General features: G+C 37.3%; 1 protein-coding gene, 1 long non-coding RNA gene and 1 pseudogene across 2 annotated transcripts; 1 reads left to right on the top strand and 2 right to left on the bottom strand.

The window, feature by feature from the left end:
* Nucleotides 1-341: 341 nt before the first annotated feature.
* Nucleotides 342-11,963, top strand: LOC135658716 (uncharacterized; annotated as a pseudogene).
* Nucleotides 11,964-12,429: 466 nt separating this feature from the next.
* LOC135658718 (AUGMIN subunit 6-like) lies at nucleotides 12,430-13,796 on the bottom strand. Its single transcript, XM_065176181.1, has 3 exons — nucleotides 13,558-13,796; nucleotides 12,940-13,407; nucleotides 12,430-12,770 (listed from the first exon to the last, which is right to left on the bottom strand). The coding sequence occupies exons 1-3, from the start codon at nucleotides 13,772-13,774 to the stop codon at nucleotides 12,730-12,732; spliced, it is 726 nt and encodes a 241-aa protein (XP_065032253.1). The 5' UTR covers nucleotides 13,775-13,796; the 3' UTR covers nucleotides 12,430-12,729.
* A 5,533-nt stretch (nucleotides 13,797-19,329) lies between these two features.
* LOC135658683 (uncharacterized) lies at nucleotides 19,330-20,251 on the bottom strand. The gene is made up of 2 exons (XR_010505547.1): nucleotides 19,783-20,251; nucleotides 19,330-19,620 (listed from the first exon to the last, which is right to left on the bottom strand). It is a non-coding gene; the product is annotated as an uncharacterized LOC135658683 (long non-coding RNA).
* Nucleotides 20,252-20,712: the final 461 nt, after the last annotated feature.

The following is a 20,712-nucleotide window of genomic DNA, read 5'->3' as shown; positions in this document are numbered from 1 at the left end:
AAGACGAATCAACAACACCCGTAAGATTGGTTATGAGAGAAAGATCAATATTGCTGGCTATGGAAGGTGCCGAGAAACCCGATTGACGATTCTCGACACCATATCGCCGGCGACCATACCGAAAACAGAGCGACGAGTTCAAATCGGAAAGAATCGACACATGAAGCTCACTTTTAGGAGGGATATAGAACATGTACCGGATCTTGCAAGAGGGGAGAACGTACGAGTCTGCTAGGTCAGAGATCGACAACTCGATTTGGCTGATCTCAGGAGGCGTCCGGCCAGGGCGATCTACGCTCGCTCGACGCCACTTAACCGGTGGCAAAAAAAATAAAGAAAGGATGGTCAGGGTTCTCGACTACGGGAGGGCTGACGGGTGCATTATCCTTTTTGGTTTGGCTCGCTTACAAACATCGTCGAGTCGGGTTTAAAATAAATTGATCTCGATCCAAATTTTATCGCTCGGTTCGGGTTATACCTAGTCTCGGTAACGATGGAAAATAAATATTAACTATTTTCCTCTCTTTTTTAGTTTTTTATTTTATTTTATAAAAAAAATATTTTTTATTATAACAAAATTATCATTTATCATTAAGATAATATCGTATAATTAATTGAAATAAGTCGATAGGGAAAATAAAATCAGATAATTAATTATAATCGATTGATATGAAATATTAGAGTCGATCACCGTCCAACATATATTATCGTGTAGATGTTAGCATAGAAAGACGGTTCAAGCTTAGCTCCCCTGTCACTCATATGCATAAAATATAAATGGGGAACGTTAGGATAATTGCAAGCTATATTCTTTATAAAGAAACACAGAAGACTGAAAGAAAAAAAGAAAAGATGGTTAGGGTTCTCGACTACGGGAGGGCTGACGGGTGCACTATCCTTTTTGGTTTGGCCCGCTCACAATTGGCATCGTCGAGTTGGGCTTGAAATCAATTGATCTCGATCCGCTTTATAAAGAATATAGATTGCAATTACCCTGACGTCCCCCGTTGATATTTTATGCATATGAGTGAGAGAGGAGCTAAACTTAAATCGTCTTTATATGCTAATCTCTACAAGATAATATATGTTGTACGGTGATCGACTCTAATGTTTCATATCAATTGATTATAATTAATTATCAGATTTTATTTTCCCTATCGACTCGTTTCAATTAATTATATGATATTATCTTAATGGTAAATGATAAATTCGTTATAATAAAAAATATTTTTTTTATAAAACAAAATAAAAAATTGAAAAAGAGAGGAAAAGAGTTAATATCTATTTTCTACCGTTACCGAGACCGGGCATAACCCGAACCGAGCGTTAGAATTTGGATCGAGATCAATTGATTTTAAGCCCGACTCGACGATGCCAATTGTAAGCGGGCCAAACAAAAAAGGATAGTGCACCAGTCAGCCCTCCCGTAGTTGAGAACCATAACCATCAATTCTTTTATTCTTTCAGTTTTCTATGTTTCTTTATATAGAATATAGCTTACAATTATCCTAACGTCCCCCATTGATATTTTATGTTTATGAGTGACAGGGAAGCTAAGCTTGAACCGTCTTTCTATGCTAACCTCTATACGATAATATAAGTTGGACGATGATCGATTGTAATGTTTCATATCAATCGATTATAAATAATTATCAGATTTTATCTTCCTTATCGAATTGTTTCAATTAATTATACGATATTATCTTAATGATAAGTGATAATTTCGTTATCATAAAAATTATTTTTTTTATAAAAAAAAATAAAAAACTAAAAAAGAGAGGAAAAGAGTTAATATTTATTTTCCACCGTTACCGAGACTAGGTATAACCCGAACCGAGCGATAAAATTTGGATCGAGATCAATTTATTTTAAACCCGACTCGACGATGTTTTTTAAGCGGGGTAAACCAAAAAGGATAATGCACCCGTCAGCCCACCCGTAGTCGAGAACCATGACCATCCTTTCGTTATTTTTTATGCCACCGATTAAACGGCGCCGAGCGAGCGTAGATCGCCCTGGTCGGACGTCTCCTGAGACCAGCCAAATCGAGTTGTCGATCTCTGACCTAGCGGACTCCTACGTTCTCCCCTCTTGTCAAGATCCAGTACATGTTCTAGATCTCTCCTAAAAGTGAGCTTCATGTGTCGATTCTTTCCGATTTGAACTCGTCGCTCTGTTTTCGATATTGTCGCCGACGATATAGTGTTGAGAATCGTCAATCGAGTTTCTCGGCACCTTCCATAGCCAGCAATACTGATCTTTCTCTCACAACCAATCTTACGGGTGCTGTTGATTCGTCTTCGCTCGCTCACCCATGCCCCCGGTTGTGACATCCTTCGCTTATTTACATCGTCCTTTCTGTAAATTCTATTGTTATCCCCATCATCTGGCCTTACATCGATAGAGTATCTGCTGGACTCGATGACTGATACAGTTAAATGCTTGGATGATCAACAAAGCTCATCGACGATTCGGGTGACATGTCCACTCGATGGTTGATACAGTTACATGCTTGGATGATCAACAAAACTCATCGATAATTACTAAATCCAACAGCTTTATGTTATCGACTAATTTATTATTCTTTCTCGAAGAAATTGGGTAATGCTAAGGGTAAATTCTTAATTTAAGATCAGTATTACATTAGATTGGGATTCGGGTGACATGTCCACTCGATGATTGATACAGTTGTTAAATGCTTGGATGATCAACAAAACTCATCGATAATTACCAAATCCAACAGCATTATGTTATCGACTAATTTGTTTTTCTTTCTCGAAGAAATTGGGTGATGCTAAGGGTAAATTCTTAATTTAAGATTAGTATGACATTTGACTGGGATTCGAGTGACATGTCCACTATCAATTAATCTAAGGAACTTGAAGACAAACAAAACACCATATGACTGCCCAGTGATTTAAAAAACGCTAGGTGCCAAAAGGCGCCAAGGTCCACAAACGCCCGAGGCGCTAGGCGCTCGCCCAGGCGCTCGCCCGAGCGAAGCGAGACGCTAAAATATAAAAATATATAATATAATTAATAATTTCAAATAAATAAAAATTAACAACATTAAAATCAAAATAATATATTATTAATCTATTAACAGAAAATTAATCATTTCAAAATTCAAATAAACTTAATATTAAGAGTATACTATATACTAAGCCTGATGGAGAAACGAGGAAGCAGCGGCAAGCGGCGGCAGCAGCAGTGGCGAGCGGCGGCACAGCAGCGGCGAGCGGCGGCACAGCAGCGGCGAGCGGCGGCAGCGGGAAAGGGAAAAGGAGCAGAAGGCACGAGCAGTGGGAGGGCTCGCGGGAGGCGCGAGCAGCGGGAGGGCTCGAGGGAGGCGCGAGCAGCGGGAAGGCTCGCGGGAGGGCTCGTAGGAGGCGCGAGCAGCGAGAGGGCTCGCGGGAGGCGCGAGCTGCGGGAGGGCTCGAGGGAGGCGCGAGCAGCGGGAAGGCTCGCGGGAGGCGCGAGCAGCGACAGCGGCGAGCAGCGGCAGCGGGAGCAGGAGCGACGAGCAGCGAGATCGCGATCGGGATCGGGATCGGCAACGGCAGCGGCTGCGGCAGGAGGTTAGGGTTGGGTAAGGGTTAGGGTTGGGGTTATATCGGTTTAGTTGGTTCGATTGAACCAACTAACAACCGAATCAGAACCGAACCAGACCTAAATTCTGGTTCGGTCGCCTTGATTTACCCAGGCGCTCGCCCGAAGCGCCCACGCCTGGGCTCGGGCGAGCGCCCAGGCGCCGCCTGCTTAAACATTACTCTTTCTTGAATGGTCTACATGGCATGCATTTCTTAATTACAACTCATGATGTGATATTGCAATGAGTTTTCAGTTGTCGAAGCTCATGGAAAGACTGGAATTCCAAAGGTGGTAGAAACATGGGGGCAGCCAAATGCTTCATCTTGTGTCCTTGCTGCTTCTTATTCTGATCACAAAACTGATCCGGTTTGTTATCACATTCTTTGTTGGATTTGAGTTATTATACATAAATGAATGCTATGACAATCTTAACTACTTAATGGGAGGTAAACAATCAAATCAAAGCTTATGTTAGTCTCCTTTTGGATCTTCATGGCTTCTTGGTAGTTTTGAAGTAAACCAGAAATCGATCTTATTAGTTTCTCTTGAATATTAATGAAAGCTTCTCTAGTTTGAAGCTAATATTCATGTTATGTTCTTCTTTCTTAAAGAAGCAGAAACCTATTTTGTGCCTTCACTTTCCAGCTTGAAAGTTTAATTTGGATGATCAATGGAGATATGGTGGTTTAACATTACAAAAGAAAAGTGTATGTTCAAAGATTTTAGAGTTTGATTACGGTGGACAAGCATTCCTAAGTATTATACAAACTTTAATGTGATTATTCACGATTAGTTTGAGATCTAGGATCAATTCCTATAAGGAAGTTTTATAATTCATTGGAACCCTGTTTTGGATTTGCGAATTCTGTTGACTATAATGTCACATTCTATTTCGCATTCTTGGATTGGCATGTAATCACTAAAGATGTGTTTCCACCTTTCTTTCCTTTGTTAGGAAATTCTTATATGTTACTCTAGTATAATTATATCTTTAATCTCATAACAGTTCGACGTGTAAAATATTCTTCTACCTTCTAGACATGACACTTGTAAATTGTTTGCTATTCTTTGCAGCTTTTGGCTGTTGCTCGCAAGAATGGTTCGGTAAGTTATCATATATGAAACAAGAGAAAACCCTCTTTTTCTAGGTTGTTGAAACATGGGATATTCTATGAATTCCAGGTTGAGTGTCTAAATCCTATTAATGGAGAGGCTTTGGGCATCACTAAGATCGATCAACCCTTATCACTGGATGGCTCTCTTAATGATGATCATGTTGTTGGATTGCATCTCTTCAAAACTAAAGGAATCGATGTTCCATCAAGGTAACATAAATAAATGCCATAGTTCATAGCTCATAGCAGATGAAGCATTTTTTTGAACTTGTATCCGAACATTTTACCAATCTGCTGTACCTAAGATATATTCTGTAGAAACTTGTTCATGTGAAAGAGTATCACAGATGGTTGAATTAAAATTTTAGCACCTGCCCAATTTGCATTTAGGGGGTCAAACCTATGACACTATCATGTTTAAAAGACTGCTGCAGGCATATGTATCTGCAGGACATTGAATAAAAAAGTTCAGATAGATTATTCTTGCTTTCAGCACTTACTCCTGTATTTGACATCCCAAGGTTCCAATGTATATAGATAGTGAAACTTAATACGAAGGTTTATCTAGTGATTCAAGAGCAAAGCTTTGTGGACAAAGAAAGTTGTATTAGAACTAGAAGAGAGGAGAACTAGCTGACGTATATTCACAATGATTTTGCATATGCATGCATCTGTATGCAAGAATGGAAATTCTGTACATCTATCGAGTAAAATTTAGTTCATGGTGGTACTGTTACTTACAAACTTTAGTTGTGATCTCGAATTGCATGCACATTCTTATATTCATTCAATCCTTATGTTTTTCAGGTCAGTTTCATTACTTACCTGTCTGGAAAAGGGTAATGCTTGCTTGAGGTCCATTCCCGTCGGTGATGCGCCAGAAAACTCAACTACTGCTTCTCATATTACATGGAATGTATGCTCTTCTGGTAAAATAATATGTTCTTCAGTGGATAAAAGTGAGAATTATGCCTTATTTGGAGGGTAAGTTTCCGTAAGCTGTTAAAGAAATGTATATGAGTTTGTTGCAATTATATTCATGGGTGACAGCCTCTTTAATAAAAATTTGAAAGGTTGTTATATTGCCTAATTTTGGCCTAGTACTTTAATTTGTGTTTTCTTTTCTCTCAGGAATGGCATTGAATTGAACATGTGGGATCTTGGAAAATGCAGTAAGATCTGGAGTGCAAAATCTGTGAGTCACTTCATTCTTATTAGTGCAATTTAATGAGAGTTTCTGGTCTATTTGTATTTTGATTATGAAGATTCTATCGGTTTGCTCTTTGTCTTTTGTAGCCTCCTTCTAATAGACTTGGTATATTCTCTCCAACTTGGTTTACTGCTGCAACTTTTCTGAGTGAAGATGACCATAGAAAAGTTGTGGCTGGCACGATCAATCATCAGGTATGGCACTATGAAATATGTTTACTAGTTGTAGCTTACAAGCTAAAAAATGCTAATAGTTGGGAGTATAACTTTTATTGTAAGTCTTTCGACAACTTTTGCAATTGTTGCCATGAGATCGAGGATACATGTGAAAGCCTTAAGTTTGATTTTATGATAACAGTGCCTGACCAAACTTTTTTACAAATACTGCTTGCACATTTGGAGTGTTAACCAACTTGTAGTTAATAAACAGTTTTCTTCTGTTTATTGATTAATGTTGAAATATTCTTGACCATATGGTCTATCCTGATTAATGAATCTTTTGTATGTGGTTAATAGTTTTTGACCCATTGCTTTAGAAGTTGAGAAAATGATGTAAACTAATTACTCAGTCCGCATGAGATTCTAATGATCAGTATGTTATTATTCTCTTATTTGTTAAAAATTATATCTTGTGATAGATTCGTCTTTATGATACTTCAGCACAGAGGAGACCTGTAATTTCAGTCGACTTTAGAGAATCTCCAATTAAAGCAGCTTGTGAAGATCTAGATGGCTATACAGTCTATGTAGGCAATGGTTTTGGGGATCTTGCTTCATTTGATATGAGAACAGGTAAAAGACATAGTTCTACACGTACACTATGCGGCTATGCTTTAATTTTATTTACCCGATTCATTCATCCTCTTTAGTTTGTTGTTTTTTATGATCATAATCTCATGATTCTGAAATTTCATGTATGAGAACTAGTGAAAGTCATAGTTCTACAAGGTCACTATACAACTACATTGTTAATTATATTTAGTTGTTTTGTTTATTTCTCTTTTGTTTTCTTTTTTTGTGGATATAATTTCTTGATTGGATATAATTTCTTGATCAGATCCTTTCTCTGATTGCCGTTTAGTTATCATCTCATATCTAAGACTTTTTGATTCTTATAGACATTTATCATATGTCTAGCTACTTGTTCCTACTCCCATAATAAACTAAGTCCTATTACCATAATGGACAAAATTATCACGGTTTCTTATTTTATTTCATCGATAAAAACTTTTTAGTTTTTGGGCTGTCCGATGAACCTCAACTTGTTATTCCTTTATGGTCAAATTGTTGGAGTTGAAACTTTCAGTAGAACAGAAAGTTCTTTCAAACAGTTTTATGTCAGACAATATATGTGGCTACATCATAAGCAATTTTAGAAGTAATCAGCTGATGTTGAAGGCCTTTATGAAATCGTAAAAAAAGTTTAAGACTCAACATGAATTAAGGATATAGAACCAGGAATAGTCACTTCCAACAAGGAAACTAAAGGTTTGAATGTGACATGTGTTGCAGGTATGGTATGCATAAAGGAAATTATGCTAACTCCTATATTACATAGTTTTCTCAGTTGATTACATGATGTTCTAATTTCTTTTCATTGTCAATGAACTGGCTCAACTATTCTTAACTATGTGCGGTAAGTAGTCATCCTCCTGTTTTTTGTGCATTAATGCTTTCTGTCATTTCTGAGAAGTCCATGCTTTATGTTTACATTTTTGGTGACCTGTGCTCTTGGATTAAGGATTTGGTCCAAAGAATGTTAATGAATTGAGCTCATTATCAGAGACGGAACTAGCTTGACTCACTTGGAACTTATATTTTCTGTTATTAACTCAGTTCAAGTAATAATATTTCATCTAATTAACTGGGTAGATTTTTCCAATGTGAGCTTGAAGCTAGGACATGCTTATAGCTGAAAAATCTTATTTAACAATTCAAATTCCTAGTGTCGTTAAAGTATGGGGTAATGGGTAGTACCATTCATTTTAGTTTTTTGAATTGTAGTATTTACCGTTATTCTGATGCTTATGATTTTGAAATATCTGAGTTTTCTTTTAATGGTTTCACATTTGTATCACCTGTTAGACAATTAATAATTAGCTTCTATCAATGATGAATTGGCCCCTGGTGATTCAAGTGATTCAGGGTTACTAATATTTAGAACTAACTCTTGATGTTGACTAGATGGCAGTCGATTTCCTTGTTTCAAGAAAACTGATCGGATGCTTTATTGGTAAGTGCTCTGGAAGCATCAGATCTATAGCGAGACATCCAGAACTTCCCATGATAGCATCTTGTGGTAAGAAGTTGTATACTGTTAATTCAACATATTCAGTCAATTTTACTTCTACCATGGCACAAAATAGTGTTTTGTTTCCTCGAAAAAAAGGAAAAAGAATAGTGTTCCATGTTGGAAGTTTTTAGTTTATAACTCAGATATACCAAATTTAATATATTTGGTGGTTTTCATTTAATGTAACTTTTCAAGCTTTCTATTGTTCTTTGATATGTTGAGTAACGATCCTCCATGGATTATCAGTCATTGTTTCATTTCAAGAGAAATTACTGGTGCATACTGTTTCATCTTGAAGGTTAATGTTCGACATACTTTTCATGGTTTATTGGGAGTTATTTTACAATCAATTTTGTTAAAGATAAACATCCTTCTGTTTGTGTTTCTAATGAAAACCAAAGTGTTATGTCTAACATACGGCTCTCATCCTGCTCATCTTCGACTCGGGTTTATAAATTTATTACCATCCATGACCCACACAAAAAATTAATGGTACTAGCTGTCTTACCGCTGCATGAATTTCCTACGAGAATACATGTATTATTATTGGCATATGCTTCAGTTATATTTGCAAGATAGTTGGGGGTTCATTTTTTTCATTGGGGTGAGATGGGCTGGTGCAGGCAGGCTTGGGGTTGGGTTAGGTGATATCTGTCCTTGTCTTGGACTTAAATCGGTTTTGGAAAATTGTACCCTAATTCAACCATGATTATGCATGTTTCCCTGTCAAATCTGTTCAAACCCGACCCAGTTGAATTGGATTTAGTCAAGTCCCCTGACCTTGCCTCATCTTTGACTCGGGTTCATAAACTTAGTACCATCTCCGACACAATAAAGATTGATGTAACTATTATCTCATAGCTTATGAATACATTTTTTACTATTGATATATTCTTTAATTATATTAACAAGATAGTAGGTAAATTACTTATATGAAATTGCTGGGGTTTTTTTTCTGGTGCGGTCGGATACGTGGAGAAAGGATGGGGGAGGCTTGAGATGGGGATGGGGATAGGTGATATTGTTCTTGTCCCGGTCCTGATTAGTTTTGAACAATTATAACCCAACCCTGGGTCCAACATCGACCTTGACCCAATCCCCAATTTGATTGGATTAGCCATTGGGGCAGTACACCATCGGCCTAGTGTGAAATTCTCATTTCTAGCTATGTCATGTTGACAGATTTTATTGAAGAAAATATCTCAATGGTAGCAGTAAGCATCATCAAGTTTTAGGTAGTTCCCACCTCAATAGACTCGGCATTAGATGGACATCATTTGTAATATTTGGATGTGTTGTTTTGGAAGTTCTCTTGTTGGTAATTTAAAAAGATGATACATGCTGAAAAGTGTACTGCCATACTTTGGGATACTTGTTTGTGGTGACTTGTACCTTGCAAATTCAAGTTTACTTTTTATTAAAAGTTAACTATAATTTTGAACGTTCAAGATGTAAGAGAATCTTTTTCTCTTATTTTGCTGGCCCTAGAGCTTTGACTGAAATTTCTTGTCATGTTTGAAACTGTAATATATATTCTTGCTATGAGTTTTTTTTGGTAAAACTATAGTTAAGCATGAAATATTTTTAATTTCATATGCCATGTCTTCACAAGTAATATGTCAAACTATGCTTTCGTGCAAACCTTAGTTCTTTACTCGCCACATTATGCATTAGTGTTTTGGTCGTAGGTTTATAAGGTCATGCTTAATGATGATATTGGTTTATAGGATTGGACAGCTATTTGCGTGTGTGGGATGCAAAGACGAGACAACTTCTATCTGCGGTATGCTATAACTACTATCAGCTCATAAATGGATCTTGCTTCAACAAAATTTTCAGTATCCTTTGGCTTACATATAATAGAACAATTTTAAAGAAGGGAATTTAAGTTTGGTAGTGCTTTGCAATTTAGTTCTTCCTCTTGGTTTAGATTCATTTTTCATGTAAAGCCCATTAATTTATAGGTTATATTGGGGTAATTGGATGCATATTGTAGAGGAATGCATAGGTTCAACAACTAGTGCTTGCAAACAGTTCACATTTTCTTTTTGGTTTGTATAAACCTATCATTGAGTATATTTCTTTTTTTAATAGGTTTTCCTCAAGCAACATCTAACAAATGTGGTGATCGATTCACATTTCTCAGGTATTACTTATTTAACAATTTGGATTTGACACTACAAATTCACATTTACATGCTCTATGGTTCTATACAACTTAATACTTCGGTAGATCCACATTGGAAATGAATGTGATATTAGTACATGTAACTTGATTGATCTATTTCAAATAACAAACATGGTTAACATCTCGTGTGTTTGTTTCTGCTCCATATAAATAATGGATTAGTAGGTCAACTAAGTCTTATCTAAAACATAGCTAACCTCCATACAAATAATGGATTAGTAGGTCAACTAGCTTTAGGGTTAACACCATGAACATCATGTGCACCATGATAATAGTGTACTTGAGTGAGGGATTTTGAGCCAGTTTTGTTGAGGACATCTCCATTTGGTTAGGGTAGATTGTGACTTCCTAATAATCCCACTTAGGCAAATGACCTGACAGGGATGCTGATAATGCATGGGCTTAGGCAATTTGGTCACATGACAAGGCCCACTTGGTACAATTTGGATCACATGTTATGATGAACGAAGCCCTAAATGCATGCTAAATTTGAAACAAAACCCAATCAAAACATATTCCATGTGTTCAGATTTATATAGTTTGATAAAATATTTGGGTTACAAGAGTATACATACCTGAGCAACAGCATGCCCATGTGTGCTAGTTACTAGTAATATCAGTCCATGGACTTCTTACATCATTGGCAATAAATTTACTGTATTACACTATTAATAGCAAATGATTTAGACAAGCCTTACCATCAGGACTCTTCTGGTTCCCGGTGGTCATGGGCATCTCATTAGTTATTGTTGAATCTTTAGTCATGGTACCTCCATTTAGGTTTGGTCAAGTATTCTACCACAAAAAAAAATCTGGCTAGCCTATGAAGTATTTGGGTTATGATATCATGAAGCACAGACAAATAGGCATGTTTTATGGCAGTGCTTGTCAGCACAGTGATGTTGGAACAAATTGTACATGTAGATTGTTGGTAGCTTTTTACCTAAATCCTATTCTAGAATAGGTCGGTTTTCTTCTTTAATTAATGTTAGAAAATCTGTAAGGAACTCGTTCGTCATGTAAAACAATTTGATAATGTCTCAAAATTCTTGTTAAACAGGTTCCAATGGCAATACTTGTGATCAACAAGCTGATCTACAAGTATGCGATGATACTGAAACCATAGATAATGATGAATTGCCAATCTCTAGCGGTAAGAAAGTATCTAAAAGGAAGAGAGTTGGCAAAGTCAAGAAGAAAAGAAAGTCTGGGACCAGTACGATGATGAAACAAGTGAAGCCCATGTATTAAGTTAAGCTGAATCTGAAGACAATAGTGTCTTGCCACCCTTCAAACAGGAAAAATCATTAGATGAGCACAGCAAGAGGCTCAAGCAGAAAAAGAGCAAGAAGATTTTGCCATGAAGGAGGCATGACGGTCATCAAGAAAGTTGCAGTGAAGGATGGGTGAGTCGGTGATAATTCCATAATTTGTGACGACCATGACTGAGCCCACCACCCATCGGGCAAACCGACTAGATGATGAGTCTCTCGCCAAACTTACTCCAGATGTCCAACACTCTAATGAAAGGAGGAAAGTTAGATTGAGTGTTGAGTTTTTTAAAAGAGTGTTTTAGAATTTGAAGAGCAAATCGGATAAAGGCTTATGGATTCTTTGAGAATTTGTTTGTGCTATTGCATCGCACAAAGATGTTAAAATAGTGGTTTCGAAGGTAAAATTAAGGAAATTAAAATTTTGATAGTTATATGCAATTGTGATAGTTATATGCAATTAGAATTTTGATAGTTATACCCGAAGACTACCAAGAAAATTGTGATAGTTATATGCAATTAGAATTTTGATGGTTATACCCTCAGACTACCAAGAAAATTGTGAGACTTATATGCAATTAGAATTTTGATTTGCATATGGGTTACAGAGGATTCTCCATGAGTCATTTGTAGGCAAACTGATTGCTTGTGCACAAAACCTGATTCACAAAATACCGAATTATAACTTGCAGTCCACATGTCACCAATATTTACCCATGACGATAACAAAGATCTGACCCACAAATCCAAAACAAGCCATTGAAGGGTAAGAAGGACATTTTGTTAAGTCGGAAAAGATACAACATAATTACAGCTGCTACACACCGGGTAGAGAAAATGACACCATCATCAAAACAACCAACAACAACAGTGAAATCGCATGTAAATTAGACTACATCACACGATTCAAACTCGAATTAGAAACCCTTATATTTCAGTTGCTTAAGTTAGTCACCATCGCATCGCAAACAAATGTATGATGTTGGCCCTCTGACCAAGACTGCTGCATCTAACCTTTCTCTTCAGCTGCATATAATACCACCACCATGGTGGATATGGAACTCTAGTGTTCCATGAGAGCAGCATCAGTTTCAGATAATGGTGCTGCAGAAGAAAAGAAAATGGTTGCCACAGTTAGCGGTGTAGTAATCAGGAACAAGAACTATGAGCAATGCACTCAGCCAACAGAGCGGACAGTGAAGACCAAAATCAACACCCACACTAGGCAGTTTGAAAAAATATACCAACACATGCCTGGAAATATTAACCATACCAAGCAAGTCCTCGTATGCATCTTGGAAGAATGATGATTCCAGTAACAATGGAGGTGAGAAAACTTGATCCAGAGTGTTGTTAGCTTCAGGATGCGTTCTTTGTATTTTTTCAGTGGATGGTTGGAACAGCCTGGCCAGGTTTTTGTTCTCCTTCAGTCCATTCAATCTATTTAACATATCTGGAATGAAGCTTTGCTGGCTATTGGCATTACAGGAAAGATCTGTCATGTTCATCGGGGCCTGATCTTCTGGTGGTGAGGAGAAAACCAGTTGTTGATTTCTCCAGTTAGGAACATAGTCGATTTCTTTCTGAGAAGCAGCATCTGTTGTTGATAGAGGTATAAAGAAGTGTTCAGAACCATCATCACTGCTTCTTTCCTGCAACAATTCTGAGTTGCTTGATGAGCTTGATAGTGCAGCTTCACGAACAGAACGACGAATGTTGTGAGCATAATAATCATCAGTCTCTGAAAAATTAAACCACATGGAATAGTGAATAGACAAGTAAAATTTGCTCATCTCTATTTATTATGTAAACAAAGTAGAAACTGGATAATAGCTGTTGGTCTTCAACATCTGAAGATCGCCTCGAGTGGGTAATGGCTGAAGGCGCTGACCTTGTGCTTCACCATCTTCATCAATTGTAAATGGAGGTGAAACTGTTTTTGGGGCTGGCAAAGTTTCCTGATTGGTTTGACTACCTACAGGATGCTGCTTTGGTGCTTGGTTGCCTTTCCCCGATGAATTTGGAGTTAGATTGAATAAATGAGGGAGTTTCAAAGTTGGACTACCGGAGACTTTCTCAATCTGAGCAGAGGAGAATTTACAAGTCATCTCAGCAACTTCATCAGTCAACCTTTCCTGTTAATAAAATTTCAAATTCATTAGCAGTACATAGAGGCAAAAAGGGACAAATCTTAAAGATGACAAATTCTTGAACTAGAGGTGATTGACGAGTTGGGTCAGTCACGCTGAGATGGGTTATAGTAGGGACATGTAAGGCTGATGTGAATCGAGCCAATTTTCTAGTGGGTTTAGATTTCTAAATGAGGATTGAGGAACCAAACTATATAGCTATATGGTCAGAGTGGTTGATCATATTTGGTTTTGCATGTCAGAAGGGGGTTCAAGAAGATATAATTAAAACATTGCTATAAGCAAAACGTATGCTTGACCTTAATATAGCCAACCAGCCAACAGGTCAAGAGTTCTCGACCAGGCTCTGAACTATGTTCATGACAAGTTATCCTAAACAGTCCGGTGGGTTTGGTTTGACTTGGTGCATGTGATTAGAAATTGATGCCTCTACTTAAAGCAGCTGTTCTGTGTTGTAGATCTATGTTCCGTTACATTTAGTTAAGATATATCATAAATCTGGATACAGAGCAACCCTGCTTTTCCAAATAACTGCATCTTGAAAAGTAACTTGATATACAGTCATTCTCCTTTTAAGTTATAGAATTTTGTTAGCCAGCAGCATATACTTCAGCAAATCCACACTGGCCATATTGGTGACCACCGGGATTCCTGGTGTGGAACCTTATATAATTAGTCCATGGTTGCTGTGGCACTTAAGTGCTCATTACTTTAGTTCACACAGATTATACTGGTTAAGTAATGTTTAATGCTTTAGTGATGAAAATTGTAAAATGTGGTAGTCATGCTGCATATTATGTTGCATATGGATATAGGGAAATTCATCCTCCGATGTTTCTTGAGTAGATACAGTAGCATTTCTATAATCCTAGTTTGCCTATTTGATGGGCATCTTGGAGTTGGATATACCTGATGAACACATTTCTTTAGAGCATCATTACCTCTATGGGAGTAATCAAGTTGTGGATTAGTTAGAATCAGATGCTGCTGGAACTATTAGTTATGTGTGGCATGAAGACACCCTAAGGCTTCTGTTAAATCTAAACTTGTGGATTCTTGTGGTTGCATTTTCTCAAGGAGAGGCAAGCAGTGTTTTGTTACAGAAAAGAAAACAAAAAATTAGGCAATTTTGTGTCAAGTTTCTTAGGAGAAATTTAAACCACATTTCAACAGGCAAATAACTTGCTGCACACCCACGTAATGGTATGTTCATGATCACGGTTGCCGTTTGTGACTGTATCAGTTTTCCCAGCTTGACTCGTCTCAATACCACAGTTTGATAATTTTTTGATGTATCAATGAAAATAACGTTTTAGCATTTGCAAGCTAATTAATGGTTGCAAGGACCAAAAGTAAGTTTTTTATATAGTGAAGTGGAAACTGTAAGAAAATTCTATATTTATTTTGTAGGCAGCAAAATTTATCTATGATTTTATATTCACTCAACTTCTGATGAATATCTTGACAATTAATGCAGATTTCTCTTTGAAAGTTGACATATTCTATAATTAGTTACCTTATCACCATAGTATTGTTCCTGTCAATGTCTCAAACGTTATTTAATGCTGCGGTTTTTTTGGGTGTCTGATAACATGTGTTTATTAAGAGAGCGACTTAATTCTTTATTTGTGATTTTTTTCCTGTTTGTTTATTTTGCTGATTGCTTTTCAACCTTTGCTGCTAAAGGTGAAAGCTAATGAAGGGGAGGGCCCGGAACTGCTTAGTAGTGCATCTGACAGCAGTAGCAGTGGGCATGCGGAGTCACTAGCTGCAACTCTTGCAGAACATCGCCAACATTTAGTTAGCATACAGGTCTAGTGATACCGGGATAACACTAATCATTTAGGGGCTAGTCCTCCCTGTAAAATTTCAGACCTTTATCCCTTTACTTTTATGATAATCCTTTTGCATTTTGATTCTTATAATTATTGATTTGTTCTTATCTGAATTTTAAGTGAGCAATCTGGTTGGATTTATTTAAAGCATAATTGAATTTTGTTCAAAAAACTGTATTTTGCCATATTTTCAATCATAACTTCACATTAATCCTTCAATGTCATCTATATTGGGTTCTCGGCCATGTGACACGTTTTCTTGTATGTGGTGTAGGCCTCAACTGTGATTAGGAAACATATCAATAGTTCTAATCACATTGTGGGCATTTCCTTTTTGTGTAAAATCATGAATTTTTTTTTTCCTTTTCTCCCGGTGTTCTGGTTTTTTATTTTGTGTGTGTCTTTACATTAACTTATCCTGCTATTCAGGGACTTGTTGATCAACTAAAGGAAGTCATTCCAGCAATACAGATGTCAATTTCAGATCTCACTGAAGAAGTAAACAATATTTTTTCAACCATGGTAGATGGGTTTAGTGTGCAATCAAGCACAACTGTTCAGTGCCAAAGTGCTGGAAGACAGTTGGTGGATTTGGTAATTATCGATGAGCTTTGTTGATCATCCAAGCATGTAACAACTGTATCAACCATCGAGTGGACATGTCACTCGAATCCCAATCGAATGTCATACTGATCTTAAATTAAGAATTTACCCTTAGCATCACCCAATTTCTTCGAGAAAAAATAATAAATTAGTCGATAACATAAAGCTGTTGGATTTGATAATTATCAATGAGCTTTGTTGATCATCCAAGCATGTAACTGTATCAACCATCGAGTGGACATGTCACCCGAATCGTCGATGAGCTTTTTTGATCATCCAAGCATATAACTGTATCAGCCATTGAGTCCAGCAGATACCTGACCATGCTTGGTGCTCTATCGATGTAAGGCCAGATGATGGGGATAACAATAGAATTTACAGAAAAGATGATGCAAATAAGCGAAGGATGTCACAACCGGAGGCATGGGTGATGCTGAGCTGGGTGACGCTGAGCGAGCGAAGACGAATCAACAGCACCCGTAAGATTGGTTGTGAGAGAAAGATCAGTATTGCTGGCTATGGAAGGTGCCGAGAAACCCGATTGACGATTCTCGACACTATATCGCCGGCGACCATACCGAAAACAGAGCGACGAGTTCAAATCGGAAAGAATCGACACATGAAGATCACTTTTAGGAGGGATCTAGAACATGTACCGGATCTTGATAAGAGGGGAGAACGTAGGAGTCCGCTAGGTCAGAGATCGACAACTCGATTTGGCTGGTCTCAGGAGGCGTCCGGCCAGGGCGATCTACGCTCGCTCGGCGCCGCTTAACCAGTAACATAAAAAACAAAGAAAGGATGATCAGAGTTCTCGATCCAAATTCTATCGCTCGATTTTATACCCAGTCTCGGTAACGGTGGAAAATAAACATTAACTCTTTTCCTCTATTTTTTTAGTTTTTTATTTTATTTTATAAAACAATATTTTTTATGATAACGAAATTATCACTTATCATTAACATAATATCATACAATTAATTGAAACAAGTCGATAGAAAAGATAAAATCAGATAATTATTTATAATCGATTAATGTGAAACATTAGAGTCGATCACCGTCCAACATATATTATCGTGTAGAGATTAGCATATAAAGACGGTTCAAACTTAGCTCCCCTGTCACCCATATGCATAAAATATCAATGGGGGACGTTAAGGTAATTGTAAGCTATATTCTTTATAAAAAAACACAGAAGACTGAAAGGAGAAAAGAAAGCATGGTTATGGTTCTCGACTACGGGAGGGCTGACGGGTGCACTATCATTTTTGGTTTGGCCCGCTTACAATTTACATCGTCGAGTCGGGTTTAAAATCAATTGATCTCGATCCAAATTCTAATACTCGGTTCGGGTTATGCCCAGTCTCGGTAACGGTGGAAAATAGACATTAACTCTTTTCCTCTCTTTTTCAGTTTTTTATTTTGATTTATAAAAAAAATATTTTTTATGATAATGAAATTATCACTTACCATTAAGATAATATCGTATAATTAATTGAAACGAGTCGACGGGGAAGATAAAATCTGATAATTAATTATAATCGATTGATATGAAACATTAGAGTCGATCACCGTCCAACATATATTATCGTGTAGAGGTTAGCATAGAAAGACGGTTCAAGCTTAGCTCTCTTGTCACCCATATGTATAAAATATCGATAGGGGACGTTAGGATAATTGCACGCTATATTCTTAATAAAGAAACACAGAAGACTGAAAGAAGAAAAGAAAGAATGGTTAGGGTTCTCGACTACGGGAGGGCTGACGGGTGCACTATCCTTTTTGGTTTGGCCCACTTACAATTGGCATCGTCGAGTCGGGCTTGAAATCAATTGATCTCGATCAAAATTCTATTGCTCGGTTCGGTTTATGCCCTGTCTCGGTAACGGTGGAAAATAGGCATTAACTTATTTCCTCTCTTTTTCGGTTTTTTATTTTGTTTTATAAAAAAATATTTTTTATTATAACGAAATTATCACTTACCATTAAGATAATATCGTACAATTAATTGAAACAGGTCTTTAGGGAAGATAAAATCTGATAATTAATTATGATCGATTGATATGAAACATTAGAGTCGATCACCGTTCAACATATATTATCGTGTAGAGGTTAGCATAGAAAGACGGTTCAAGCTTAGCTCCCCTGTCACCCATATGCATAAAATATCGATGGGGGACGTTAGGTTAATTGCAAGGTATATTCTTTATAAAGAAACACAGAAGACCGAAAGAAGAAAAGAAAGGATGGTTAGGGTTCTCGACTACGGGAGGGCTGACGGGTGCACTATCCTTATTTGTTTGGCCCACTTACAATTGGCATCGTCGAGTCGGGCTTGAAATCAATTGATCTCGATCCAAATTCTATCGCTTGGTTCGGGTTATGCCTTGTCTCGGTAACGGTGGAAAATAGACATTAACTCATTTCCTCTCATTTTCGATTTTTTATTTTATTTTATAAAAAAATTATTTTTTTTAATAACGAAATTATCACTTACCGTTAAGATAATATCGTACAATTAATTAAAACAAGTCGATAGGGAAGATAAAATCTGATAATTAATTATAATCGATTGATATGAAACATTATAGTCGATCACCGTCCAACATATATTATCGTGTAGAGGTTAGCATAGAAAGACGGTTCAAGTTTAGCTCCCCTGTCACTCATATGCATAAAATATCAATGGGGGACGTTAGGGTAATTGCAAGCTATATTCTTTATAAAGAAACACAGAAGACTGAAAGAAGAAAAAAAAGGATGGTTAGGGTTCTCGACTACGGGAGGGCTGACGGGTGCACTATCTTTTTTGGTTTGGCCCGCTTACAATTGGCATTGTCAAGATCCACTATTTTTAGGATTATTATGTACTTTTATCATGATTTTTATTTTTTGTGAATCATCATGATTGAGTATAAAGATATGGCGTATTGCGTGATGACGATGTCGTTGTTAGGCATCAATTGAACGTCAAATTTTCTACATCTTGAACAGGGCTTCAGAATACAGTCATAGTCATGGACTTGAATAATAACTTTATAAAAGGTTGCATCAAAGAAATATCACAATCCCGAATGAGATATTTAAGCATATGGAGACTTAATAATACTTTTTCCAAATGTGGAGAGTAGAGGCAACAATAAATTTAATCAAAGTATCTTTAATTGCCTAGTCAGACAGTTCCTATCAAGAAAGTCCTGAAGCACAGGATGTTCCGGAGGCTCCCGGTGTGCCATCCATTCTCGTTCAGAAATTTCAACGCCATCTCATCCTCCAAGAACCCCTCGCGATCTCCTCTTGTTCGATCTTTTTCTTACCCTTCTTGATCTCTCCTTCCCTCTTGTCTTCGATTTTGATCTTTCTTCCCTAATTGAGCGATTTTGATCAGATGATGGAAAACAACGAAAACCCTAGCTCAAGTTGTCATCAAATCAAAGGCCAACGCACTTCACAGAAACAATACAAAAAAAATTCAAGCGCGATAAAGGTATCAGAAAACTAGCTAGGGTTTAGAAGAAGGAAACTTACCTCAACGGGCAAGGAAGACCAGATGCGGATACCGTCGTGCCGAGGGTTTCGTCGTGCCGAGGATTGCGCGATAAAGTCGCAATCTTCAAAGCGAGCGAGCGAGCGAGCGCAAGGGTTCCGCCGTGCCGAGGCTTCCAGAGACACAGAGTTTTGACTCGGCCAGCACGATCTTTTATATCATAGGAATTGAGCCGTGAGGTCGGCATCTGATGGTTGGAGTACTGATATGAGCGGATTGTGCACGGATTCGTCAGGCCACACAATTAATCGAGCCGTGCTTGGGTTTGAGCTCAGTGATTGTGAACTGAATGTGAATTTGTGAAAACATTCGGGTTCGATGAGGCTCCTCGGCTTGGTTCAACCGGATCGATTACTTGGTTGATTCGGATGAGCCTATGGGATGCATAAATATGAAGAATCATTGAAGAGCATTGCAGCTCCAATAAGATAAACAAAACTGGACATATAATTCAATATCACGATTAACAAAATAATAATAATAATAATAATAATAATAATTAGTAATAAATATTGATTGATTCGAATGAACCTAAAAGATTTGCATGGATTCACATCTACATTTCAGAATGTAGTTTTGATCATTGCTGGGCTCTTTTGGATACTATCTAGCTTTTCTAGTAAAAATATGTTTGTGCGCACGGTTGCTTTCTTAGATGACGCTTTTCTAGTAAAAGTATGTTTGTGCGCACGGTTGCTTTCTTAGATGACCTTTTCTCACAAATACATACTGACTTTGCGGAGTACTTAGAATCCCAATTTTATGTGATTGTATCTTCATAACCCATTACCTGTCTGATTCCACATCATTGCTATATCATCATCACTATGGTCTTAGAATTGTTTTCCTCAAATTAAAATGACCAAAACTGCAGTGCCTAGGAAAGGACAAAAGACATCCGTGAAATCAAA

Source organism: Musa acuminata, unplaced genomic scaffold (assembly GCF_036884655.1).
Source record: "Musa acuminata AAA Group cultivar baxijiao unplaced genomic scaffold, Cavendish_Baxijiao_AAA HiC_scaffold_412, whole genome shotgun sequence".
Lineage (NCBI taxonomy): Eukaryota > Viridiplantae > Streptophyta > Magnoliopsida > Zingiberales > Musaceae > Musa > Musa acuminata.
Note: the sequence above shows the minus strand (reverse complement) of the source record. Positions and strands in the feature narration are given on the sequence as shown.